Genomic DNA, 26,841 nt, shown 5'->3' with positions numbered 1-26,841 from the left:
ATCTTTTTAAGTCATCCGATCATCCTCTTTTTCTCTTGTATCCGTCGGTTGGAATCCATAATGTAGTCAAACTGTAACATAGGTACGTGTTTATATATAATATCATTGGGTACGTTAGATTCACAGTCCATCATAAAGTCCATTCCGGATGCATCTGGCAGACGTGACCCGCCCAGTCCCACTTTAGTCTAACTGCTTTTGTTTCCATATCAACAAAAACCTAATTATGTAGGGAAGTAAGTAAACTAGTTTTGCATACATTTTGTTTGAAGTATGGAGAAGGACGTAACGTATCTTTCATCCCGGTAAATTAACGCGGGTGAAGCCGCGGGCAAAAGCTAGTTACTTAGAAAGGTCTTAGTGACAAAATAATCGTGAGCGTATAGTAAACCGTTGAGAAGTTCCCACGTCTGGAGCCGTAACTGGGTGCACCATCTGGTCATGCTTGTCATAATAAGTAAGTAATGTAATTGGCATCCAAATTAAACGTTAAGTGTATAAAATATCTGCTCAATCGGTTGAAGATATCCCAACTAATATCATAAATGCGAAAGTAAGTCTGTTTGTTTGTTTGTTACCTCTTCACGTATTATCTACTGAAACGATTGTCATATAATTTGGTACACGGGTAGAAAATAACCTGAAATAACACATAGGGTAATTTTATCCCGCAATTTCCACGAGAGCGAAGCCCCGGAGCGCAGGTAGTCTGCTATAAAATTGAGTTGCAAGATTCTACCCGAATAGACATAGGTACTTTGCATACATTGCAAGTTAAATAAAAGCTTATAAAAAGTTTTGCCTGTTCATATAATAAATTGTATTTTTGTTAGGTAGGTACCTATATATTCGTAATCAATTAAATTACAATAACTAGGTCGTTATATCAGTCACGGCTAGAAAAAGTTATCGCGAATCAGCTGATTGTCAGTTTTCGCGCCAAGCACGTTTCATTCAACGCATAGAACAAACGTGCTTTGTCTTCAGATTTCTATCGTCTCTGAGATATGGGAGCTCATCTGAAGCTAATATTAGGAAGTATTGGAGAAATTTACTTCATTTGGTCTCCATGTGTTGTGTAGTGGAAAATGTGGCGTCGGATCTTGGTGAATTTGCTGATATTCAGTTATGTAAGTTGTTTTTGATATATTTTACCCTTAATTTGTGTTACCCTTTTTATGAAATATTTTTTGTACAACCAATGAATGCGGTTTGTTCATTATCATACTCATCATTTACGAAGTTCATGACTCAAGTTTACCTAGGTATGTACAAGAAATGTGCAATTGAATTAGATTTTTTTTATTATGTGAGCGCACAAATTTATTAATTTAATGAGATCTGCTTAAACCTGATCGTAACGAACTCGCAAACTACTGGACGGATTTTCATGCAGTTTTCACTAATAGATTCTAATTTATTAGTTAGCACCAATAGCAAAATAATTTGTTACCCGAGCGAAGCCTGGACGGCCGTTAGTTATGTTTTTCTCATACCTAGTTAAATGCTAAATGCAATGTCGAGCATCTAGTGATTTGGTTGCTCTTTATTATTCGCCATATGTATTATTAGTCATTGTATTCCCCAGTTCCATTATGAAAGAACTGGAATTTTTGAAAAAGCTTTTGCTCGCGGTCTCGTCATCATTATCATATCGAATGTGTTATTGCTAGCTGGTGTCAGATTTTATTCAAGTCGCTTGAATATGTGTAACTTGTGTATCTGACATAAATTTTACGACTACTTACCGCCTATATGAAACTAAATTGTCAACCAGTGTGCAGGTTTCCTCACGATGTTTTCCTTCATCGGAAGCAAGTGGTGGTCTATGAAAACTACTAGTTATATAAGACTCAGATTGGTATACAAACTTACACACCGCTTCACGGTACAATTTTTCCGGGATGTAAGGTACCCTATGTCCTTCTCCATACTTACAAGTACATGTATCCAAAATTTCAAAAAGATTAGTTGAGTACTTATATAGAGCGTGAAAAGGTCACAAACTAACTTGCTTTGGCATTAACATACGATTTTTCCAGACATCAACACAGCCAATATCCGACCATGACGGGCCGCGGGAATGCTGTCCGTGTCCAAAACCAACCGACATGGCAACACAGGCCTCGTTTGCACGGTCCAGCCTCGCGGACGACTGCCCTTGCCGTGCAAGCGTTCTTTTTTCGAATCCGGAAGGCGGCTTCACACGTAATGCAGACGCTGATCAAGCGCAGGCCGGCTCAGCGAGAGATGGTGAGACCCAGTTACTATAATATCCCATTTTCCTTTACTATCCAACGATTTGCGGATTCCTTGCAGTCTTACGACAAGGACTTCTAGGTCTGTTTGGGACACATATGTATGGGATATAGATTCGAAATATATTACGATTCTGAGTAGAATAGAGTGATTATTAATACTTAGGTAGTAATAAGTACTGCTATTAGTTATACCATAGGTGAATGTTGCTAGGCTATTTTCTAGTATATACGAGTATATCTCTCAACCGTCATCACGCATTGCATCCACGGTCGTGATGCCCGTAGCCGGCGTACGTGTAAAAAGTCGTAATAGTAAAATGTCGTTTATTTTCTTCAACAATCGTACAAAGAGATCTAATAGTACATGATAATTTGTGTACCGATTGAAGGTGCCTGGAGACTGATAAAGGCAGGCTTGTGTTACAGTGCTCCAGTGCTCCACCTTTGGATAAGATGCATGTTATAAAATCCTAAAACTATCCTTAGCTAAACATATTTGGTAGGTATATACATTTTGTATATTTCGATTTTAAAGAGACAGATCAGTCGAACAATTTTTAAACAATTTATTTAAAAAAATACTACACTACGTAGTAAGTATAAAATGAAGTCGTTTACAGCTGTTTGTCCCTATACATATACATAAATATAGGTACATATAGGAACAAATCACATAGATTAAGTTAGCCCTTAAGTAAGTTCGAAACTTGTGTTAAGGGATACTAACTCAACGATGCTATATTCTAAGTATTACATATACATATATAGATAAACATCAATATGAAAAAGATCATTTTCCATGTTGACCTGACCGGGGATCGAACCCGGGACCTCTAGTGTGGCAATCCGGCATGATAACCATTAGGCCACGGATGTCGTCAAACTATATACCATTAAGTAGATTTTCTTGTTCTTCGATCTAACTGGCGAGGTTGATTGTATGTAGAACATTGAATGAGGCTGTGACTTTGCAACCGGCCGTCTGCAATTATATGTTGCCAATCATCTTTGGGAATACTTCTGTTGCCTATCAGCTGTGCTTTTAATACAAAACCCAAGAGATTTGGAGTGGTTCTGTTCTAAGGCGAAAACCACAAATCCCGTAATTGTTTTATGGAATATGTGTAACTTGCAGGTATGTTCATGCGCGCGGGAGGTTTGGACGACTGCCCGTGTCGGCTTCGAGACGCTGACTCCGTGGGGGCGCCATCTTTCCTCCTTCCGACAGCAGTGCGTGCTCTCTGGCCTGGTGTGAGGTGAGAATATACTTCAAATTAAGTACCGTTTTTTTTTAAATCACCTCAAGTGGGGTGAGGCTTTATAAACTTATCTCTTTCTAAGTATACTAAGCAAATAATTAACGAGGGTTCATGGTTTAATTTCAGTGACAAGGCGCCAAAAGAAGACGTCAAGCCTCTACTTCATCCAGAAGTTGGTTTAGCTTCGTCTGTATTGGAAACTTTGCGAGAAGCTACAGACGAAGAATATCAGGAAGCTCTTGCAAGAGATGCAGTCAGAAGTGTCCTTACGACGCCAGACGTTGAAGCAATGAGCGATGTAAGTTCAGCTATAAATACAGCCCGTGATATTGTAAATGTCCTTTTGCAACCTAGTGACATGGATACTGAAAGCAGGGGTGATAGTAATTCTGAAGCATCACATGTTCACGAATCTAGATGTATTCATCCTTTGGGAAGGTCTAATAGCTTAAATTTAAAGTTGTCACCTAGCGCAGTTAATACGAAATTTAGAAAAGAGCCTGTAACTTTATTTAATAAGAACAATGTTTGGGATATGGACAGTAGCATTGGGGCGAGTAATGTGAATGAACAAGTTATTGATAGCAGGGGTAAAAATATTGATAGAATCAAATCAAATACAAATCCGTCTTTATTTAGTCTCTTTGATGGTAAAAGTATGGATGAACCAATTAAAATAAATACGTTTGGACCATCTGAAAACAATAAAAATATATTCACTGAAGAAGACGATAAGTTAAGAAGTCCCCTAGATCATATCAATATGCAAATAAACAATTCATTATCGGATTTAAAACAAAAACTAGACATTCACTTACAATCAATGAAGAATGACAATGCTGACAAGTTAAAAAATGTACTTGATAGCATTAGTTCTCCTAGTGTGCCAAATTTAGTACTCAAACCAATTATATCTACAAATAAATTGGATGCTACGACAATAAAACCTTTTCCATTAAAATCTTTATTGAAGTTGAAAGACGTAGAACTGGTACCACCATTCAAAACATCAAGTAATGATTTAAATAAGGCAAGAACAAATATACCGAAATTAATACCCTCTTTTACCAAAAATGACAAAGAATCGACATTAGATCTGTTTAAACATTTCAAAGCATCTGACTTGGGAGACCTGATTTCCAATGGATTAAAGATAAGTTTTAGAAATTTAAATGGTAAAGGAGGTACGGATAACATACAACCGATTCCAAAAGGAATATTTAAATCTGATATACTAGATGCCGAAACAAGCCCCTCGGAGGTCAAAACTACTATCAATAAAGGAACAAAAAGTAGTGAAGATTGTGCTGACAGTATAAATGATGATCCATTACAAAATGAGGCATCAACACAATTACCGAAAATCAAGAATACTGAAATTATTGAAAATGTACTACAACCTGCTGATATAAAAAAACAAATTATTAATAACTTATCACCAACGACATTAGAATGTCAAAAAGAGTTGGATAATAAAAATATAAATGATTTATCCAACACTGGTAGTCCAATACAAACAAATACTGAAATTATTGATTCTGTTCCTAGTCCTTCGCAAGTCCAGTCCATAGAAATTACCAATGAAAACCACGATGTTGAGCAAGAAGATTTCAATGATATACCACGAGATGAAATTGATTGTCAGTCAGTTAACCAAGAAAATGACAGTAATGTTTTTAGTGAATCTGAAGAAAATAATCGTAATGATGACAATATTTCTGATTTTACGAATGACCAAGAAAACATTGATGAAACAAATTCAGAAGATTTAGATACGGAAGTAAAAGAAACTGAAGAAAATTGTTTTCAAGATTCTCACGACCAACAAGATACTGTACCAACGGCAAGGGATGATTCACCGAATGAAGTGGAATCAGACAGTAAGCAAACATCTGATTTGCCTTCAGTTATAAACCATCAAAGTTCTAATGAAGCTTGCGACGTAGAAAATGAAAATGAATCTGAAGTAAAATTTACTCCACCATTGAATAAGGGTACTCTTACAGCGTTTAGGAAAGATAATTTGCGAAAGTTAGATAAATGGAAGAAACCAGAATGGAAAGTTAGATTCGAAGAAAATAAATCTGAAAATATAGAACGTCATCAAGTAGATAAAATTCCTGTTATAAGTATGCAAGATACTGAATTAGAGAATGAACCTTCTCAAACACTTGAAATTCAGGATCTACAAAACATGTCAGATAAACTGCTAAACTTGTCAACCAAAAATGATCTGGTAGGTGCTACCTCTCACAATATCAATTGTATCAATTCGGATGACAGCCGAAAAGTTTTCAATAAAATACCAAATACTCTTGAAAAACTTGACGCTAATAGTATAGAAGAGGACATAACGAAACCTAATATTGCGATTGAAAGTGAAGAAGCCGACAGTAATTCAGACATGAGTAAATTTTCAGACATCACTGACAGTAATGAGAAAAACTTTGAAAAACCCATATCATGTACTTCGGATCTTGGTAGAAAATCTAATTCTGATTTCAAAAGCAATACAAAATATGAAATGACAGCTGATGCTAGTGATACTTTTGTGGATAAAATTGCACCCGAAAGTGTGAATAAACCAACTTTATTGACTTTGCATCCCAAAGTTCAAAAAACTGGAAGTAGTTTAAATGGGCCTAACTTAAAATTACCGAGTTTAAATGAAGTCAAAGATGGTTTGGTTAATATTTTAAAACCTAAAAATAACTTTGGTTTTTTTAATATTAAGGAAGAAAGACTAAGTGATGATTCTAACTCAATGTCGGCAGAAGCTAGTGCTCCTACTTACAAATCTGTGTTTCCTTCAAATCAAGTTCTAAAAGATATTGATTTAGATATATTTCAACTAAGGCCTTTCTCTTTACCTGACTCACAAAAACTGCTCTCAAAATTACCAAATCTACCTCAATTAAATCTAAATTCTTACAAGGCTAAGCTGGCCATACCAAAAGGTTTTAATATAAAACCAATGAAATTGGAATCTTCTTTGGGTGGTAAAAATGGATTATTAGGAGCTACTTTGACGGTTGGATCAAACAAAGGATCTAGATTGTTCAACGATCCTTTGGGTTTGAGTAGTATACCGACTCTTGAAGAGTTTCATTCCAATTTACGTGAAAATGCACAAAACCTTTTGTTGACGCCCATAGATATCACAGGTAGAAATATAATTGATGATTCTTTGCGTTCAAGTCAAACTTTAACTGATAATATTAGATCACACGCTAAAAATACTATGAAAGATATTCAACAAACACTTGAGAGTACATTTAGAGATGTCAAACACAGTGATTTAGGTTTATTAGCTGATCCCTTGAAAGACCCAAAGGAGTTTTTGCAAGCTGTGTCGAGGAGACATGAAGATATGACCGATAAACTTAAGGGAATTCAATATGATTTAAATGATCGATTAGAATCAATACGAGATCATATTACTGATCAATCATTGCTACCATCATTAAATGCACCAATGATACGAGAAAGTAGTTTAATATTTGGACCGGACAAAATCAAAGAAAAGCCATTAATGTTATCTAATTCTTTTGGAAAACCTGATAGAAAGATAAAAGCAACAAGTAAACCAAAATCTCAGAGTAATTCAAGAGTGAGTTCCTCTCGTAAAAATACAGTTAAAGGTAAAACTATTAAACTGTCAGCAGCACCAAGTGTACCAGTACCAAAAACAGTGGAGGCACCGCAATTAAGAACAGTTGCTACGTCTTCTCCCCCACCGTTTATATTGAAACATCCAAGTTTAAGAATACCACAGTTATTGACAAATAAGAAATCTTTTGCCGACATATTACGCGAACCTATCAGTCAGTTCCGAGACAGTAAGATACCGGTTTTAGGAAAAAACAAACCTGTGAATAAAGTAAAAATAATGTTTGGAAGTACTACGATAAAGCCAACCCTTGCTTCTAGACCATCTATTTCTGGAAAACCAACATCATCTGTAAAACTAACTAGACCATTAAATCATGATGCACCTAGAATTAAATCGAAATTGAGACCATCCGACTCTAATGGTGCACCAAGTGTTGTGACACCCACAAAAATAAAAGCACCCGTCACAAATGTAGAAAAGGAAATGGTAAAAGAACGACCTATAACTAAATCGTCATCAGTTTTACCTAAGCCTAAGTCTGTATTAAATAAATCTAAGCCACATAATGTTGATGACAAATTTACAAACGGACATGCTGGTATTCAATTCCCTTCTTCTAATCAAAGCCCATTGAGATCTCAAAGTATTGCAAATTCTGGAACGACTAAGAATCTAGACATCTTATCTTCCCTAAAAGAGGCTGTAAGGGTCAGATTGTCTAATTTAACTCCATTAACTAATGATAAAATTGTACAACCAGATACAAATAATTTGGATATGTTAAGATCGGCTTCTGAGAATGTTGAGTCAACGAATGTTGGTGGTTTGATGAAAGAAAATGCTTCTTATACGTGTAAGATGATCTGTACCAGAAATAATTAAATCACAAATACGAGCACTCTAAAGGAAAGCGGGTCATTTATTTAAAAGGTGAATTTAATATTTACGGGTTGTAGAAATGTCCTTAGTAAATTATACTGATGAATGGCTGGATGAATGGCTTTACAATTTAATTGTATGAAAAAATTGATTGACTTACTCATTGATAAAGAAATAATGAGCCATTTTTAAGTATCAAAAAACTGTTGAAGAACTTAAATAAGGACATAATTCAAAACTTTCGCTGTCAATTTTTAATATAAAAACAGTTAAAAAAGTGAAATGTATAATAATTCACAATGTAAATATTTGATTAAGTTAAATAGTAAGTACTATATAGTTATTAAGAATTTTGTACCAATATTTATATTTTTTAATAAAACTTTTGACGAATTTATTTGTGCTTTATTTTCTTTGATGTGAACGAATAAAATGAATTAAATTAGGGTCTTCTCTCTCTCATCTGACTGTCACATCGCCAAGGTTAGTTTCCCTTAGTCGCCTCGCACAAAATCCACGTGAAGATACGGAGTTTATATTCTAGGTCGGGAACCACATTAATATTAAATGAACACAAACATGTACCAAAAGAAAATAATAATTCCATGAAATGGAATATGATATGGAAAATATTGTAGCGTACCTATTTATTACAATTTTAACTGCAAAAATCAGTCAATAATGGTTCAAAAACAGTTTTGACTGACTTTGGTTGAGTTTTGACTGTAACATATATAAATGTGTTAGACTAGGGGCCCGTCCCGTCGGGTAAAAACATGTAATATATTATTGATATTAAACATCAAAATTATATGATATTCAATAATAAATAATTGAACTAAACCTAATATAAATTATAAATATATTATTGACCTAAACCGAAAATAAACTATTGACCTAAACCTCGTCCTCGGGAAACACAATATGTATTTGTGAAAACCGCACGAAATTGTGCAGTAGTTTTTGAGTTTATTGCGGACAGACAGACGCGCCAGAGGTATTTGTTTTATAATATGTAAGGATGGAACCTTATTTATTACATTGTCTCGACAGGAATATAGTCGTGCGTGGCGTTTGGACAATCATAATGTGTTGATTATCACGAGTTAAGCATGTTATGAGCTATAGGTATGTATTTTATACCTACTTACTGATTTGTTTTTTCGGTGCTCTGGCGGTTCGAGATCGTCGACTTCATCGTTCTCCCTTGATTACCTTGCAGTCTGTGTTTAGAAGCATTTTTTGTGTTTTCTTTCGTAACCATAGAAAACAGTATTTTATTGGAAGTTTAAAAATATATAAATATTAAACTTATATATATTAAATATTTAGTTATATATATATATATATTAAACTTAGAGTGCGAAACACGTGAAAACAATATCGATAAGAGACAATGTAAGCCAGTACTCGACGCTATTTTGGTTATAAATATTATTTTATTAAACTATTGTTCGTTCATTATCATTGGAATGTCGAATGCAGTCGCCGCAATGAGGCAAAATTATTTATTTTTGCTATTCTTTGTAACGTTTTTAAGAAAAATTTACGCTTGGGGTGAGTTTTAAAAATATATTAGCTTTTTTTGCTCGCGGCGTCTTTCAATCTCATGTTGGCGTATTACACTCAAGACCGTATACAAATTAATCTTTAATTTTGATGTTCTGGCTACGATTTTACGACCAACCGCCTGTTTCACGTCAACCCTTGCAAAATCAATAGTTCTTATAGGTTTCATTATTATAAGCTTAAATATGTGAATGCATCATTAATATATGAGGATAACAATAGAACTATGGTTAACATCCATCAGGGAGAAGTGGAGGAGGCTGACATGCTTTATCGAATCGACCACAAATAAAGTAGGGTGATGATGTGAACGTGTGAGTGTTTTAGGAAAACTAGATGCTCGTTCTGGCTTCTTTTGGGTTAAACTATAATACATTACATTCCTCAGGAAGCACACTATCTATTGTTGAAAACCATACAAGAATCCGTCCTTTAGTTTTTGAGCTTTTCGCGTTCATACAGAGAGACACGGCCGGGGGACTACTTCTTATAATATGTAAGGATCAGTGGTGAAGCCTCCTTAGAACACGATTCCTACCGTAGCCTACTCTTTCTCTCTAAAATCACACATTTTTTGGACTCGTCCCAACGCTCCGTACTAAATGATACGAACAAGTGACGGCACAACGTGCTAAAATGTTCGCGAAGCCGATATGTTTGTTCGACAGCTAGGTACATGAAATATTACGTTTATGGTGATGACTTCTTAATAAAAGTTGTAGCAAAATTTTAGTTTTTCATGATGGTCGAGTTTGTTTTTATAATAGCACCTAGGTATTATTTTATTTCGCGCCTATTTGCACAACATGCTAATTTATCTATAGTGTTAAGTGATTAGCTTGATTGTGATAACTATGCAAGTAGTTTAAAAGAATCGCAATATAGGTATGTAATTTATTGTATGTTTTTTTGCAAGTTAATATACTTAGGTATGACGTTTCGCTTATTCGCGCGCTTTTTTTGGACTGGCTTTACCTTTCTTTTTTTTCACCATACGCCACTGGTATATATATACTTAGTAGTAAATATTTATCGTTTTTCAGATAAGCCATGTCTTACCAGACAAGCGAACACTTCTTACGTCTGCGTGTGCAGCGCTACTTATTGCGACGAAGTTACCAGGGAGAAACCCAAACTTGGTACATTCTACACTTACACGACTACACAAGTAAGATTATTATACAAAACAACTCTTGTAATGAAAATGTTATTATACTTAATACAATTTAGTTGAAAATTACATTATATGTATATTATATCAAACGGATATTAATGTGCTTGATTGTTGTCGTCAAGGAGGATATTGGTGATACCTAGGTCTAAGAAGTTTGGAAGAAGGAGTAGAATCCAGGGTATAAGTTGTTCAAGTCGTGTTGTTATGTAAGGAAATAATACACAGTATTCATGTGTATATATAATGTGTAATCTCGTCTCAATGAAGAATTTACGGGCATATTATAAGTACGTAATACAATATGAATTGTTAATTATTTCGGCTATATATTGCCGAATTTATCGGGTTAATTACATTGCTGTTTTTTTATTGCGAATTTTGAACATATATTTGAGTGAGTTTTGTTTTGATTTTTAAGTTAATATATTGTATTTTTCATGTCTCAGGATGGACTTCGTTTCGAAAAGTCATTTAATCTACTGACACAATATGTGGATGATTCCAGTGAAGGTAATTTTAATTAATGATGTCTTTGGTTAATAACGCTTACTATTTTTTGGTCCCATATAGATTTTCTAAGGAATATTTTGTCTTAGCAGCTTACGGAGACTGCAATATCTTAGAGGTGGACCCCTACACACGGTACCAGACAATCGAGGGCTTCGGAGGTGCCGTCACAGACTCCGCCGGCATCAATTGGAAATCGTTGAAGGACCTACGGCTTAGGAAAAACCTTGTCGAGTAAATATTAGTTAATTCTTGATGGTATCAGGACGCTTGCGTGAAAACACTTGCCCTAAACGCCATTTACGCGGACAGACATTTCGCGCAGATGCAAGGAGTTTGTTATGCTTCTTGTATTCTCCATGATGCATGATTTCAGGTCCTACTTCGGTCGTAGTGGGATCGGCTACAACATGATTCGTGTCCCGGTGGGTGGATGTGACTTCTCCACACGTCCTTACGCCTACAACGAACTGCCTGTCAACGACGCCAAACTGGGAAACTTCTCGCTCGCTTTTGAAGATTATGAGTTCAAGGTAATTTTTTTTTCTATTTAAAATGTCCAAAGACATGCAGGCTACACACTATCCCGCAGTTTGTCTGAAAAAATCTGTGTGAAAACGTAAGGTAAGACTTTAGAGCGGACTCAAAAGTCATTAAAATTTTTCCATAATAGGTACTATATCTTATGGCAAAAAATATAGTTTAAAATTCCTTTTCCGTAGATTCCCCTAATCCAAGAAGCGATGAAGACGTCGCTGGAGCCTATTCACCTGGTCGCATCGACCTGGTCTCCTCCGCTCTGGATGAAGGACCCTAGCGAGATCTCAGGGCTCAACCGACTCAGAGAGCAGTTCTATCAAACTTATGCTGACTACCACTTAAAGTGAGTATTGGGAGGAAGGAGCTAAATTTTGTTTGGAAGACATTTCACGTCGACAATAAAATCTTGTGCAAGTAGATTTAAAGTTCACTAAAGAGTGAATTGCACCGTCAAATTTAACGTTGATTTTAACGCGACGCCCTTGACGTTATATTTGTATATGAAGGCGTACTTTGCGATTTTCTGCGCATGTTAAAATTAACATCATCATCGTTCCCGTTCCGCTAAGTTTAATTATAATAATGCTTAGGTTCATACAGAAGTACGCAGAGAAGGATATTCCGATTTGGGCCGTGACCACCACCAACGAGCCGCTCAGCGGGATCATGTCTCTGGGCCACAACAACGGTCTAGGTTGGACTACGAAGGGGATGGTATGCTTTCTCATCTTTATTGCCTTGTATTATAGTGACGTAAGAATTTCTGACTACATTTTTGTTGTTTAATGTTGTTTCGAGAAAAGCAACTTCAGAATTCGAATAATTTTCGGTTTTAACATTGGCTTAATCTTAAGTTTCTTTCTGGATTTCGTATTTTTTTTTCTTTTCTAGGTATTTGCTATTCATGGGGATGAGAACTATTTTATTTCAATCAATATAAATACTTGGACATAAATCTTATCCAGGCATTTATGTGGGTTTATTTTAAAAATACCTTTTACTGTCTCAATTGTGGTAGTTTGTGTAAACATCAGAGAAAATAATCCAAACATTTTAAAGATATAAATAGGTATTCTGATGTATATACCTTAAAACCTATATTTCTATCTCCAGGGAAAATGGATTGCGAACAATCTGGGACCTACGCTCAGGAAATCACCTTTCAATGTGAAGATATTGGTAGGAGACGACATGCGGTTCACAGTGCCTCTTTGGTTTAACACGGTAATATTTAGTTCCAACTATCATACTTACGAGTATATGTCCTATCAGACTCGCTCGATCCTGAAGACCAAAGATCAGCGACGCCATCCGATCCGAACCGTATGGCAGATGCAATGTTATATAAGCTTGTTTCAAAATTGACAATTTTAATAGCTCTCTGTCAACTTTGATCCAGAAGTGAAACGATATTTTAAACTTCTGGTTTCCATAGGTCCTCGACGATACTCCCGAAGCTCTGGACTTCATCGACGGCATCGCGGTCCACTTCTACTACGACGACACCAACCCCCCCTCGCTGCTCAATGAACCCCTCCAGAAATACCCGGGAAAATTTGTCATTTATACTGAAGCTTGTAATGGTACGATTCTTTTCAAATCATGATCAACAATAATTTAAGAACATTGTTGAGCTGCCTCCTCGAGGTAAAATCGAATTTACCTCCTTATATGACACGATCCTTGTCTTGTCCTTCAACCGATCCATGAATACCCTTCGTGGCTTGTTTTCTTTTCATATAGCTATAGTTACTTTAATCAGGCATCGTAATTATATGAAGTACATATTCTGATTAATCTAGGTAATAAAAATGAGGTAGATAGTGGATGAAACGTTGATAATACTGCTCATCTTAGCATTTTCCCAGTTACTTCCTCAGCTGTGTCAGCGCCCAGGATCAGCTTTTCTTTATCGTTTGTAGAAAATCATGGCCTTCGGCATCCCTAGTATAGTTAGCTTATTGGCCTGTATTGATATTCTCTTTCCCACCAATAGCTATAGATATAATACAATCTCGCACGTTTTTATTTTCAGGTATTCAGACAACTCCGCCCGTGCTTTTGGGATCTTGGGAAAGAGCTATTAAATATCTCAAAAACATTATAGAGGTAAACAATATGTGGTACAGTTTACAGTCCGTTTGCGAGCAAAAATTACATTGCGTAAGAGAAGGGCTAAATTTTTAAGTTTTATTTTGAAAAGGATAATGATTTTTACTATTACCATTTGTAAATTTCCAGGATTTGAACTATAACGTGGTCGGCTGGATCGACTGGAATATGTGTCTGAACTCTGAAGGAGGTCCCAATTACATCAGCAACTTCGTGGACTCACCCATAATCGTGTTCCCTGAACGGGGGGAGTTCATCAAACAACCCATGTTCTACGCCTTAGGGCATATCTCCAAGTTCTTCACTAGAGGGTCGCAGAGAATCGAAATCAACAGGCAAAAGTGCTGCAATGTGGACAATGTCGCTGTCGTCACTCCAGATGATACTATTGTCGTTGTTCTTTATAATGGGTGAGGTTCTGTTTACTTTAGGTTTCTGTTTACAAGTTTTGATTTAACTTTCAATCCGTGTAAGTATTTATATTCGTGTGGAATTTTATAGCTCAATTTTGAAGCAGATATCTTAAACCAATTGAGCTGATTTTTTTACATACGTTTAGTTCGGATGAAAAACGAACGAACTCAGAAACGGCTTCTGATGAGGGAACTCCCGAATGGCATTTCCTCTCCTGTTTTAAAATATATTTTCTGTTCCAGCGACAACAAACACATTGAAATATCCATAAAGTTGGGCGACGGGATAGCTGCAGTTGTTTTGCCGCCAAATTCTATTGTCACTGTCGAACTACCCAATTTTGTTTGACGTGATACATGAAAAATATTAATTTTGGAATTTTCTACAAATAAATACAATTCCATTCATGTGTTATTAAAATTTTATTTCTGTGACAATAAACAATAAATGCAAAATTTGTTTCATTGGTTAAGTAAGTATAATAGAAAAGTCGAAATGAAGTTGATAATTTCAATGACAAAGGATGTCAATAAATCTTGCGAACAGGGAATTCAATAGGGTAATAGATGAACAGTGGTCTGATTGGACCCTATTCTTCACGGATGCGTCTAAAATGTCTGCTGAAGGTAACATAGCTATTTGGATCCCTGGAACCTTGACGTTGACAAAATCATCGTTTTGGCGAACGATGGAGCCATGAAATTAAAAAAAAAAATTGTACCTGATATATTAATACCAAAAAAAGTACAGTGATAGTAACAGTGTAGGTCAGAAAAGTCATTTATGTAAATGGACAAGACTTAATAAACTTTAAGATAGTATCGCGGGTCTAATGGACACAAACACATAAACGGATACAACACACTCAGAACCACAGATAAATATTTTTGCCGGTACAAAAGTGTGCACATGCTGGGAATCGAACTCTGGACCTCACAGATAGCGGACGGGCGTGGTGACCACTACCCCATGTGTCCAAAAATATTACCGTCTTCATTCATAACGTGGTCCTGTCATCACCATAGATGGAAAAGAAGGATGGGACACCATGTCAAACGATACAAAAAAATCTTACAGTACTTACATCAGCCACGCTCCGGGGCTACGTTCCCGTGGGAATTTCGGGATAAAAGTAACCTATGTGTTATTCTGGGTTATATTATAGGTAATTTTCTTGATTAATGATTCATTTCCAAAATCAATAATTCATAAAACTTATATTACCACAGAACAGATTAATGATTTTGAAGTAAATTCTAATTCTTATCTTTATTAAAATTTGAAAAATTACAAAATTTTCGACGACTGTGCCAGGTGGAGAAGAAAATATAGGAAAACGGACCCTGGGCGGTTGAGGAAGCTACCGGAAATTTCTGGTTCTCAAAAAATTATCCGGTAGCTTCCTCAGAGAGAAAAAACAACTTGTACAAAAATGAGGTATTGAAACCGCAAATATAAATTAGCAAGCGGCAGCCTCGCTCTTTGGATAATTGTTAAATTTGTTGCATTAAAATGTAACATTGATTCAGGTGTCTATTCAATAATTAACAAATAATTATTTAATTGTTTTCTGTCCTTGTTTTTCATATCGCAAAGAAAAGAGGCAGAATAGCATTTAGATGTATATATATATATATATATATATTATTAAAATTGAAAAACAGTACTTATATAATGACCAAGGTGTTATATTATGATTGAGTTAAGAGGTAGTGTGGTAGAGACTACTACCGACCACAAAATGCCGTACTACAGGTTTATTGTTAAGCTAACCACCATTTTCTTTATTGGTTTTACTTCTGATTTCACCGCTGGTAAGTAAAAACATTTTTAAACTCACTGGACACAATATAAGTATTCATACAAAAATTAATTTTTTTAACAGATAGTGTCGATAAATGAAAGCTGCACTGAAAAAAAGAAATAGCTGAACCAGTTTTGCTATTTGCAAATTTCTTTAATAGATACCAAACTTTGGTTGTAATTATCTAAACCAATGTAACTGCATGTCCCAAACCAGATAAGCTAATCAGTTCTTGATAATCAGTAATCAAAATGTTAGCTATTATTTATTAAAATAAACCAGTCAAACTACTTTAGCTGCAAGAACAAACTGTTTCATAGCTGGTAACCGAACATATGTACTTAAATTTAATACAATGTTGATTAAAACATTGTCATGAATTTATTTATAGATAACACAATCAAAGTCATTATTTGGACATTCATCAATTTATTTATTTGTAGTAAACTTTTCTAGCAGCCATTAAATCATCATTTGATTAATATTTGCCTAGGTATGTCGAATGTATGAAGTTAAAATAAAAATGTAAGTATTATCACAAAACTGTTTAACAATATTTAATTAAAATATTGTTAAAACTAGTTGGCACTGTTGGCAGCACTGCGTCCGAGTCAGTACATTAAAGTTATATGCGATTCACGTTAGAACTCGTTCTCTGCGTTCGGTCATTATTGTGTGGCTTGGCTGGTGAAGGCGGCAAATCGAATTGATTTTCACATTCCTATTGTTTTCGGGAGATTTGTAGCGACATTATGTATATAAAAAAACTTAGTAAACGTGTTTTCGTAATAAATAGTGCAATGGCAGACGGTCAAGACGAGACCTCCGCTGATCCTATGAGTGACTATTTGCGCTTATGGGGTCTTGAAATGTACATAAATTTGTTCAAAGGTATGTGAATGTTTAATTTTTATTTAGTTCGTGTTAGTTTAATGTTCAGTCGAACAATCATCAAATATTGGCGCGATCAGAGAAGGTATCGCAGAGGGCTGCCGGATCGGGTAGCACGAAAGCGGCAGGGAAGCCCCGTAGTGTGTCTTGTCGCCAGTGGGCGAGGCGGGTCGCTTCATTCAAAGTTCCATTCGCGCCGCTTGCTACTGGAGACAAGGGTGCCCTGAAAGGGTTAGTCCAGAGGACTTAGAATTTTTAAGATATTTTTCACAATTGTTATCAGTCTAGTTTTGGTTTGCAGTTAAGATGATAATAATTGTTATGATTAACCTCTGATGTAAGCAATATGTTTTTACCAATCTTAACTAATAAAATATCCCGAAGATGTGTATGTTTTATTAATAGTGTGGATAATAATTTCATATTTTTTTACAGCATAATATCCATGATGATAGCATCCCTGCATCATCGCATCATCAAATGCTGTGTGTATCAATAACTTGCCAATCCTTACTGATAGCATCATACATTACCTACTAGTATATTGCTGAATCAGGACTTGAAAACTTACAGAACTTGGATAAATATACAGAATGAGGAAGTACCAAACTTAAATACAAATGTAAGCATTTTTACTTTTTAAGGTAAAACGGATTAAAACGGGATCTTATTACTGAGATTTCACTTGCTTCGTCCATCTGTCTGTGTGTCTATTACTAGGCTAAACAAGAGGACTGTTATTAGTTCACTCTATAGTTTCTTAAATTTCAGGGAGTATACAACACTTTGAGTTCATGTAATGAAGGAAAAGGACTACTTCTTCGCTACAAAGAAAATGGAATGAATTCCTGAAAGTTAATTCTTCTAAGTATCTTCGCGGCGCCTCTCCCGGTGTGCACTGAATTATATAAAATGAAGAAAACAGACTATGAATGTTATGTTAAATTTTAAACTCAAGTAATGTGTTTGACATTAATTTGGGCTAAGCAATGTCTTATTAATATTTGGTTAACTATTCTTTATTTTTATTAGCCCTATTTATGTTTTATAATATATTGGTGTTTGATTACCAGTTATTATACAATGGAGATACTACAGCGTATGTAACTTAAATTTAATAATCTGGATTTTCTTGAGTGAATGACAAGACATTAAATTGTGTTATTTTATTTTTTTGAACATTTTAAATAAATAATTCAAAAAAATTACTTATATAATATACATTTTTTTATTCATTATTGCACTTAGCCCGTTATCCCTATGTTAAGGTGGCTGTTAGACCTGTATATACATCCACAAGGCAGGACACCATTTGATAATATTATTGGGATTTACTGGATTGATATGATTAATCATATCAATCCAGTACATCCCAATAATATTGAAGGTGGCCTGTAGATCCAGGTCCAATAGCAGATCTAGGACCAGCTACTGGTAAATAAACCAACAGGAGCAGGTAAACAAACAATGCTGTTACCTCCACATAAAGTGTTTGTCTACTAGTAATGAAACAGATTAGCAAGAGATAACCACACCTTAACATTAATTATTAAACAAATAATTTAATATTTCTTACTGAACTGTTAGATTTACTAGTTATTTAACACTTTAGCTTTAATTAGCCAAAGTAACTTTGCTAAAGCAACTTTACCGGAGCACTATTGACAGCCAAACAGTTTAGTTCAAATAACAAAACTAAGTTATCACCAGTTACCTAAAAGAAGTTAATATAATATTACTAAACTCTGTTTACAAAACATGTTTTAGTTACTTGTAGCCCTCAGTTTAGTAGTCACTCGATTTTGGTGATATGCAGCTAAACTTTTAGCTACTAGCAACCATTTTTTTTTTTCAGTGTGTTTTAATTAAGTTGCCGTCAGTATTTAAGACAGAATCAGTAAGGCTTTCCCTCGTCGGGATTCGATCCTATGTTCATCAGATCATGCTTGTTATAATTATTGTTATGGAAATGAAAGCGACATGGAAAATTTCAACGCTATTCATAAGCATGACTAGTTATTGTACCCAGGATCGACTCCCAAAGAACATGATTATTTTTTCACGGATTGAATGCAACATAACCTTTTTAATGATAATAAAAGCTTTCATTTGAGAGTCTGAAACGGTTCTCCGACAATTGCTTCGTCCATGAACGTTTCGTCAACAAAATGTCAAAAACAAATCCACTCTATTCTGTCGGCGAATCGTTCGTAGATGAAGGGTTCAGTCGTTCAAATGACCGATGTCGAAACATTCTGTCGACGAAACGTTCGAAGAGGAAGTAATTGTCGGAGAATCGTTTCAGACTCTTCTTTTGAAAATCTAGGTCAGCAGGATCGACCATGTGAGCCTCGAAAGTTTGGCGAATCTGTGGTTTGTGTCTGCAATTCTACCTACTGCGATGACGTCATTCGGTTGCCTCCTGAGCCGGGGACTTATGTCTCCTACACGTCTTCATTGGTAAGTTCTATACTAATACAGGGTGTTACTAAATAGCTATATATATACATACGAAGTGTTAAGATACCTTGAGTTTATGCGAAGTTTCAAGTTTATAATCAACACTTTTCAAAAACTGACGACTACCGTCAGTGGAGACGTCTGTAAAAAATATGAGAAGCTGTGAAGATTTTTTTTTCTTGTAACATTGCAAAAAAGTTACACACTAACTAAAAATAACTTATTGCTAAATATAAAAATATAAAATGCCCTCAGGCTGGTCTCCGTTTCAAGAAGGATAAAGGAACATTGGAACAAGTAGACGAAGATACATCTATGTTTGGTAAGCTAACATTCATAGATCAAGTTTTACTTTGTAAAACATAGAAAAACATGCTAGGCATAAAACTACTGTATGTTTTTATTCATAGTAGTACCTATATGTTTGAGGCGGGTAATCTTCGAAACTACCGAACCAAATTCAAAAATTCTTTCACTATTAGAATTGTCGAAGATTGCTATATATTTTATCTCAAAATTCCCACGAGGGCCAAGCCCTGGGCAACCTCGTAATATAATAGAAAGAGAGGTCGGGCCATAGATGAAACAAATAGCAATGTACCTTGCATTAAAAAGTTCTTGGGAGTATGGACTTCAGTATTATCTACAGCTTCATGAATATCCTATCCTAATTATATTAATAATGCGAAAGTTTGTGAGGATGTATGTGTGTATATTTGTTACTCTTTCACACAAACCTACTTGATGGATTGTTATGAAATTTGGTACACAGGTAGAATATAACCTGAAATCATATATATATAGGGTACTTTTTGTCCCGAAATTTCCACATAATAAATAAATGAACATATGATAAATAAACTTAATGCATTTGCATAATTTGCTGGCAGCAATATTGCACAGTACAAACTATATATAACTGATATCGCTTTAGAATTTGCGGGCATTAAAGACAAGTTAACCGAGCCCAAAATAGAACTGGACTGTGCCAAGAAGTATCAGAAGATCGAAGGTTTCGGCGGCTCCGTGACTGACTCCGCAGCCATCAACTGGATGAACCTGAAGGAACCATGTTTGAAGGAAAATTTGATTAAGTTAGTACCATAATAAATAAATATATAGGGACAAATCACACAGATTGAGTTAGATAATTCCCTTCTATCGTTGGGGGCCAAAAACACGGAGGTATGTAGGAACCCAATAGTGCACTGTTTAAATGGCGTGGCGGTTAAATCACTCTCATAATGGTCTGTAATAATCAAAAATTATTTGCTCAAAAACATGTTACTCGTAGGTATAAATATGTTACAAGTGTGTGACGTATATACAAAAACATGTTTAGCTAAGAATTTCATAAAAATATTATGCAAATATTAATTGTTAGCATATAAATAGCTCAGACTGTAATAACTCATTTTCATTATATTATTATTATCATAATAATGTCATTGGATGGGTGAAAAATGTATTGTAGTAATCTTAAGGTTCTCCAGGCTTCGGAAGGCACATTGATCACTGTTGTATTGCAGTCGTTAAAACCCGCCAATTCACCATCATATCCATCCATAACGAAAGCCTGTGGATTTTTAAATGGCTGACGATGTTGATTGTATGCATGTATAAGTAGAAAGACTACATTAATTTGTAATATTTCAGTTCATTCTTTGGTAAAAATGGCTTGGAATACAACATGATCCGCACGCCTATTGGGGGCAGCGACTTCTCGACGAGAGAATACTCCTACAACGAGATTCCTGAAAACGACACGCTGCTCAGGAACTTCACGCTCGCGATAGAAGATTTTGATAGCAAGGTAAAATTCTAATTCGAAACGTTTATTCAGATATTAGGCTTTTGATATGTAATTAAAGGATTATGCGTAGATATCATTTATATTTATTTTTCTATCTATCTAGGACCCCGTCTAACACCATGTCTAAGTGACCGTCACTTGGAAATGGCGTTAAACGGGGTGTTAACGCCAGTTCACCTGGCAGAAAGTTCTTAGCTTGAATTGTACCTATTGTATCATCAAATGCATTTTTGTGTGGAAAAACTTATTTTTGGTAAATTGTATTAAATTGTACACCAGTATTATGCAATAAAGAAAGACATCCTTAATTAATACTGACTCTTTAATTGATACCCAGCGGCCTTCGGCTCGTAAATTGTCACGTTTGCAAAATGTTCATTTAGCAAATAACAAAATATACCTCTGGTAGTAAAGTGTCCGGATTTAGGTATTTATCTATATCGAAATTCCCAAATACGAAAGAACCCTTTAAACCGGTATACTTTTCCCTTCAGATTCCAATGATGAAAGAGGCTATAGCGGCAGCCACCGACGAGATCCACATCGTGTCCTCGGTGTGGTCCCCGCCCGTCTGGATGAAGAACAGCCACGAGTACTCAGGGTTCAGTCTGCTGATCGAGGAGTACTTTCAAACATACGCTGAATACTACGTCAAGTTTGTATTTTATATTATCACTGGATGTTGCCCGCGGCTTCGCCCGCGTGAATTTCCCACGGAAACAGTAATATTTCTGGGACGAAAGCTACCCTATGTCCTTTCCATACTTAAAACTACATGTATACAAAATTTCAAGAAGATTGGTTGAACAGATAAGTACAATTATTTATTAGTTAGGATTAGGAATATCATCATAACATAATACACCTAAATGTGGCCGTCGTGTTGGATTTGTCTATCCCGATAGGGATAAAGATGTGAAACTGTATCTGCATCAGTATGTACGTTTCTTGGATCCGGTCATCCAAACTTATGGGCGTAGCGAGGTACGGGCCCCGGAGCCTCCTATCCCTTTTATAAAAATCCAATATCTACTCAAAGTGACATAATGGCCCTGATGGATATCTGTCAATACACTGATCCTAATAATGTATCTAAGAGAATCCATTTGTCCTGCTCAAATATATTCAGTCTAAATTTCTGTGGCAGATACATAGAAGCGTATGCCGCTGAAAATATAACAATTTGGGGCATAACCACTGGGAATGAGCCGTTGACAAGCGTGATGGGCGGACGCTTTAACTCTTTAGGGTGGACCACAGAACTTATGGTACGTTTTGTAAAATTAATTAATCGCCCCGGGGTTTCGCTCCTGTGGGAATTTCAGGATAAATGGTACCCTATGTGTTATTTCAGATTATATTCTACCCGGGTACCAAATTTCATAACAATCCGTCCAGTAGATTTTGCGTGAAAGAGTAACAAACAAACATACATACATACATACATACATACATACATACGTCCTCACAAACTTTCGAATTTATAATATTAGTAGGATTAGTAAGAAGTACTTATATTTTTTATGAATAACGAATTCAGAAATTAAGTATTATTATTGTGTTTGTACACACTTTTTAAAGAAAAATATATTAATGAACATGATATAATGACATTTTTCAGGGGAAGTGGATCTCCCAAAATCTGGGACCGACCATTCGCAAATCCAAGTATCGTAACGTAAAGATCCTAGCTGTCGACGACCAGAGGCCCACGATTCTAATTTGGTTTAATAAGGTACGTAACATACAAGAATGAAGAAAAATTAAGACAATAATAATCTGAATTTTATGGCCATTTTAAATATACATTTTCAAAAATTGAAGATTCATCTCATAGGCTAGCAACTTGTAATTATGACAGAATTTCATTTGATAATTATCTAAATAACAGTGAAAACTGCCAGAAAACCCGTTGGGATATTTAAGATAAGAACGACACAGAGAGACTTTGTTTTACTATGTAGTAATTTAATTGTTAATGTAGATGGTGCAGGAACATCCCGAAGCTGAGAAGTACATAGATGGAATCGCAGTTCACTGGTACCTCGACAAAATCACTCCACCGTCGATTTTGAAGCACACAGCGGAAACATACCCAGACAAATTCCTCATCGGCACCGAAGCTTGCTCGGGTATTAGTTATTTTTTTGAGTATATGCAGAGAGTCATTGCTCCGTCACGTTGATGTCTTCGACGGACCAACGCAACCAAAAAATCTTCCATATCTGATTTAGGTACAGGCAATGGGCGGAGAAAGTTGATTTATAGATTAACTTGTTGAACTTGTTTCTAATATAACTAATTAAGTTTTAATTAATCTATATTCGAACAAAATACTTTTTTAAGGAGCAAACCCAACGGATGTTATGAAAGTAGCATTAGGATCGTGGAAAAGAGCAGTCGATTATGCTAAAGACATTATTGAGGTAAGCCATCTATTTAACCAACAATACAGCTTAAATTATTTTCTTCAATGTTTGTTAGATTTCATTTAACGACTTCAAAGAACTAAATAATTTTATTTTTACTTCTTCTTTATACAACTGGGTGAAATGGTCCCATTATGGGAGGACTGATCACCCGTCTGGTGCTCACACGGGCGTCCCCAAAAAGCAATAATAATAATAGCGGGAGACCTACACAACATCAAAACTCTCCAAAGGGCCTCTACGTGTTGGATCCATATCCCCGCGCAAGCCTCTCAAAGGACCGGAATATGTGCCGTGAATCCCAAAAGGATTATTATTATGTTTATAATAATAATAAAACACATGTTCCTTCTATTTGTACTATATTAGTTATAAAAAAAGGGTAGACCCTTTTTTTGCTAACCCTTATTGCCCCACTGCTGGGCAAAGGTCTCCCCCATCCCCTACCAAGTTCTAACCTTATATGGATTAAATATAATCTCTCTAACTATCGCTGGTTGACTGGAAGAGGGGATAAGTCCGTCATTATATATTTACCTTGTGTTATGTATGTGCTTTTATCATTTGTTTTTTATTGTATTTATGTAATCGTTTTATATTTCCAGGACCTTCAAAACGAACCTTCGAATCTGTGCCTCGACAGCCAAGGAGGTCCAAATTGGGCCAAGAATTACGTTGACGCCACTGTAATCGTCTTCCATGAAGACGAAGAGTTCGTCAAACAGCCTATGTACTACGCTATGGGACATTTCGCCAAGTTTCTTCCGAGAAATTCTGTCAGAATCGATGCCACGAATACTGGGTTGATCGGGATCGATTACGTGGCTTTTGAAACGCCTGGCAAGACTTATGTTGTCGTTCTTTATAACGGGTAACTATATTTGAATTATAGAAACACAAATAAACTTGAAGGTAAGAAATATGAAAGTGGTTGGAAACAGAATCTGAAGGTTTTTGCCCAGCAGTGGTAAAAAAATTAATAAGTAAGTATCATCAAAGAAAGTAGGTATAAATGGCTTCTCAAAATATCGCCGGTTGACGACTGTAACAGACATAGGATCAACATCATCATTACTATTAAAGACATAGGATAAGTCTGCCGTTGTACACGTACCTTTCTTGTGTTCATTTTAATTTGTGTGCAATAAATTACAAACGAACAAGAAAATCCAAGTAACTTATAATTTGGTTTCAAATACCTACCAAAAATTGCTAAAGGACATATACTCGTAGCTCTGCTGGTACATATGCTCGTGTTCTTTGGTGATCCATGGGAATGAACCTTCATTCCCTTTACCGTGGATTGCTTACTATGATAGCCACCTGGCCACCATAGTTAACAAAAAAAAAAACCGCCTAGCTAGAGTTGTAGACATGTCAACATCTAAAATTGTTTCTTTTTCTCAGTGCCTTGGATCAAACAGTGAAAATCAGAATAGACGGTCGTGAAGCTATCGTGGAACTGCCGGCCGAGTCCATCGTTACTGTGGAGCTGAACTCAATATGATACCTAGTTCTTCAGGGGCATCACGAATATATATGCTAGAACGTGTTTGACGTCATTTTTATGGAAAATTTTTGACCCTTTCTTTAGCTTTCGATTTCATGTACACCTTTAGTCAGCAGCCCTTAAAATAATCATTAGGACTTACGATATTGTATTTTGTTAATTACTACAATTATGCTGTTTATTTTCTTTGGAATTTCGTCCACTCGCCGATGGCGATATAATTACGTTTTAGCATAGAATCGTGCTAGTCTCATAGGTTGTTAAAAGAGTAATATTATTATATTACATGCTAATTTGACATTCGGATAATGTGACGGAAAATTGCAAATTGAAATCAAAATCAAATCATTCAGAAATTAGATTGTTTGTTTTCTTTTATTATAATTTTGTTTATTTACTAAAACGTGATAAAAATACATTTCAATGTATATCGAAATGCGAAAACTCGACGAGGTTTGAGCGCACATTTGGTTAGTACTTTCTTGCACGGATCAATCTGGGATTAAGTTGTATTTAATCAAAGTTTTAGCATAATGTGTGATACTCGACAAGCTGAAACTTCATAAACTCTTCACCCTAGTTAAAATGCGTAGCTTTGGCCGTTTCGTAGATCTAGGCAATATAGCTTGACAAAAAAGTACCATCACACCCAGCATTGCCACAAACAGTGGGATTATTTCGTCAATGGCGGGACAAAAAGATACAAACGCAATTTAATATAGTTAAATACTTTTAACATTCCAACATCATTTTCTGTTCGTATAGAAAACAAGTTGAAAAACGGATGATGGGGTCAACTTATTTAACTTTGTATGCGAAGCAATTGATATACAAGTAAGGATTTGTTTTACGAAGGCGTCTGCCAAGATATATAGAGCTTTAAGTTCTACGTCTCAAAGTCGAATGTAAATTGATGTGATTGTTGGTCTGGCACAAATATGATTCAAGCTGAATAGAACATTACGTGATAACATTGAGAGTTGAAATTTGTTTACATCAACCTACCCAAATTCATTGAAAACTCGCCGCTATGGCCGCGACATAGAGGTTTATGCAGGATAACTTGATGTGCGGTTGACTGTACGCACGATAACGACTGCAACTTTAAAGTAAGGCAACTGTACCTCTCCAGCGATATACATTAGCTTTAACTAGCTGCGCCCCGGGGCTTCCCATCAAGCATTCCCAAATTCCGTGGGAATTTCGGGATAAAAAGTACTCTATGTACTTATTCCAGTTCATATTCTAGCCGTGTACCAAATTTCATAACAACCGGTCCAGTAGATTTTGCGTGAAAGAGTAACAAACATACACACATACTCACAAACTTTCGCATTTATAATAATAGATTAGTAGGATTTTGTAGATATAGATTTGACATAAAATATACGAGTATATTATATAGTAAGTAGGAAACATTGAAATTAAAAATAGTCTGGGTTTGAAAAAATACGAAAATATTTCCTGCTATTTCCAACTTCTGTCTTTAGACAACATCATAGGTACCGTGGGACAACTAGCTAAGTCACCACTTTATTTATACTATAATTAATTATAAAGAGTTAAGAGTTTGTGAGTTTGTATGTTTGAGGCGGGTAATCTCCGA

The 26,841-nt window shown here is 35.6% G+C and overlaps 3 protein-coding genes and 1 long non-coding RNA gene across 5 annotated transcripts; all 4 read left to right on the top strand.

The window, feature by feature from the left end:
* Window positions 1–1,006: 1,006 nt before the first annotated feature.
* On the top strand, window positions 1,007–8,407 carry LOC128679443 (uncharacterized). The gene is made up of 4 exons (XM_053761709.1): window positions 1,007–1,130; window positions 2,043–2,253; window positions 3,397–3,517; window positions 3,647–8,407. Exons 1-4 carry the CDS (start codon window positions 1,089–1,091, stop codon window positions 8,013–8,015), a joined length of 4,743 nt encoding a protein of 1,580 aa, XP_053617684.1. The 5' UTR covers window positions 1,007–1,088; the 3' UTR covers window positions 8,016–8,407.
* A 977-nt stretch (window positions 8,408–9,384) lies between these two features.
* On the top strand, window positions 9,385–14,777 carry LOC128679450 (lysosomal acid glucosylceramidase-like). 2 transcript variants are annotated; one of them, XM_053761720.2, is made up of 12 exons: window positions 9,385–9,569; window positions 10,625–10,749; window positions 11,202–11,265; window positions 11,352–11,496; window positions 11,639–11,795; window positions 11,985–12,145; window positions 12,393–12,516; window positions 12,916–13,026; window positions 13,238–13,385; window positions 13,838–13,911; window positions 14,044–14,324; window positions 14,571–14,777. In XM_053761720.2, the coding sequence occupies exons 1-12, from the start codon at window positions 9,485–9,487 to the stop codon at window positions 14,674–14,676; spliced, it is 1,581 nt and encodes a 526-aa protein (XP_053617695.1). In that variant the 5' UTR covers window positions 9,385–9,484; the 3' UTR covers window positions 14,677–14,777. The 2 variants fall into 2 exon arrangements, with proteins under 2 accessions (XP_053617695.1, XP_053617696.1); XM_053761721.1 differs by having other exon boundaries at window positions 9,387–9,569; window positions 11,355–11,496.
* Window positions 14,778–15,990: 1,213 nt separating this feature from the next.
* LOC128679449 (putative glucosylceramidase 3) lies at window positions 15,991–25,594 on the top strand. Its single transcript, XM_053761719.1, has 12 exons — window positions 15,991–16,142; window positions 19,350–19,483; window positions 19,739–19,805; window positions 20,418–20,577; window positions 21,140–21,296; window positions 21,791–21,951; window positions 22,444–22,564; window positions 22,918–23,031; window positions 23,281–23,428; window positions 23,643–23,722; window positions 24,331–24,596; window positions 25,133–25,594. The coding sequence occupies exons 1-12, from the start codon at window positions 16,022–16,024 to the stop codon at window positions 25,230–25,232; spliced, it is 1,629 nt and encodes a 542-aa protein (XP_053617694.1). The 5' UTR covers window positions 15,991–16,021; the 3' UTR covers window positions 25,233–25,594.
* LOC128679454 (uncharacterized) lies at window positions 16,218–18,896 on the top strand. Its single transcript, XR_008405753.2, has 3 exons — window positions 16,218–17,023; window positions 17,459–17,645; window positions 17,795–18,896. It is a non-coding gene; the product is annotated as an uncharacterized LOC128679454 (long non-coding RNA).
* Window positions 25,595–26,841: the final 1,247 nt, after the last annotated feature.

This window comes from Plodia interpunctella, chromosome 21 (assembly GCF_027563975.2).
Source record: "Plodia interpunctella isolate USDA-ARS_2022_Savannah chromosome 21, ilPloInte3.2, whole genome shotgun sequence".
In the NCBI taxonomy this organism is placed as follows: domain Eukaryota; kingdom Metazoa; phylum Arthropoda; class Insecta; order Lepidoptera; family Pyralidae; genus Plodia; species Plodia interpunctella.
This window is presented reverse-complemented; position numbering and strand designations above follow the sequence as displayed.

Bases quoted from the DNA above. Each gene is read 5' to 3' on its own strand.
- LOC128679443 (XM_053761709.1), top strand. From the start codon at position 1,089: ATGTGGCGTCGGATCTTGGTGAATTTGCTGATATTCAGTTAT. The intron at 1,131-2,042 runs GTAAGTTGTTTT...CGATTTTTCCAG, and splicing joins ATTTGCTGATATTCAGTTAT to ACATCAACACAGCCAATATC. The intron at 3,518-3,646 runs GTGAGAATATAC...GTTTAATTTCAG, and splicing joins GCTCTCTGGCCTGGTGTGAG to TGACAAGGCGCCAAAAGAAG.
- LOC128679450 (XM_053761720.2), top strand. From the start codon at position 9,485: ATGTCGAATGCAGTCGCCGCAATGAGGCAAAATTATTTATTTTTGCTA. The intron at 10,750-11,201 runs GTAAGATTATTA...TTCATGTCTCAG, and splicing joins ACACTTACACGACTACACAA to GATGGACTTCGTTTCGAAAA. The intron at 11,497-11,638 runs GTAAATATTAGT...GCATGATTTCAG, and splicing joins CTTAGGAAAAACCTTGTCGA to GTCCTACTTCGGTCGTAGTG.
- LOC128679449 (XM_053761719.1), top strand. From the start codon at position 16,022: ATGATTGAGTTAAGAGGTAGTGTGGTAGAGACTACTACCGACCACAAA. The intron at 21,297-21,790 runs GTAAAATTCTAA...TTTTCCCTTCAG, and splicing joins TAGAAGATTTTGATAGCAAG to ATTCCAATGATGAAAGAGGC. The intron at 23,723-24,330 runs GTAAGCCATCTA...TTATATTTCCAG, and splicing joins ATGCTAAAGACATTATTGAG to GACCTTCAAAACGAACCTTC.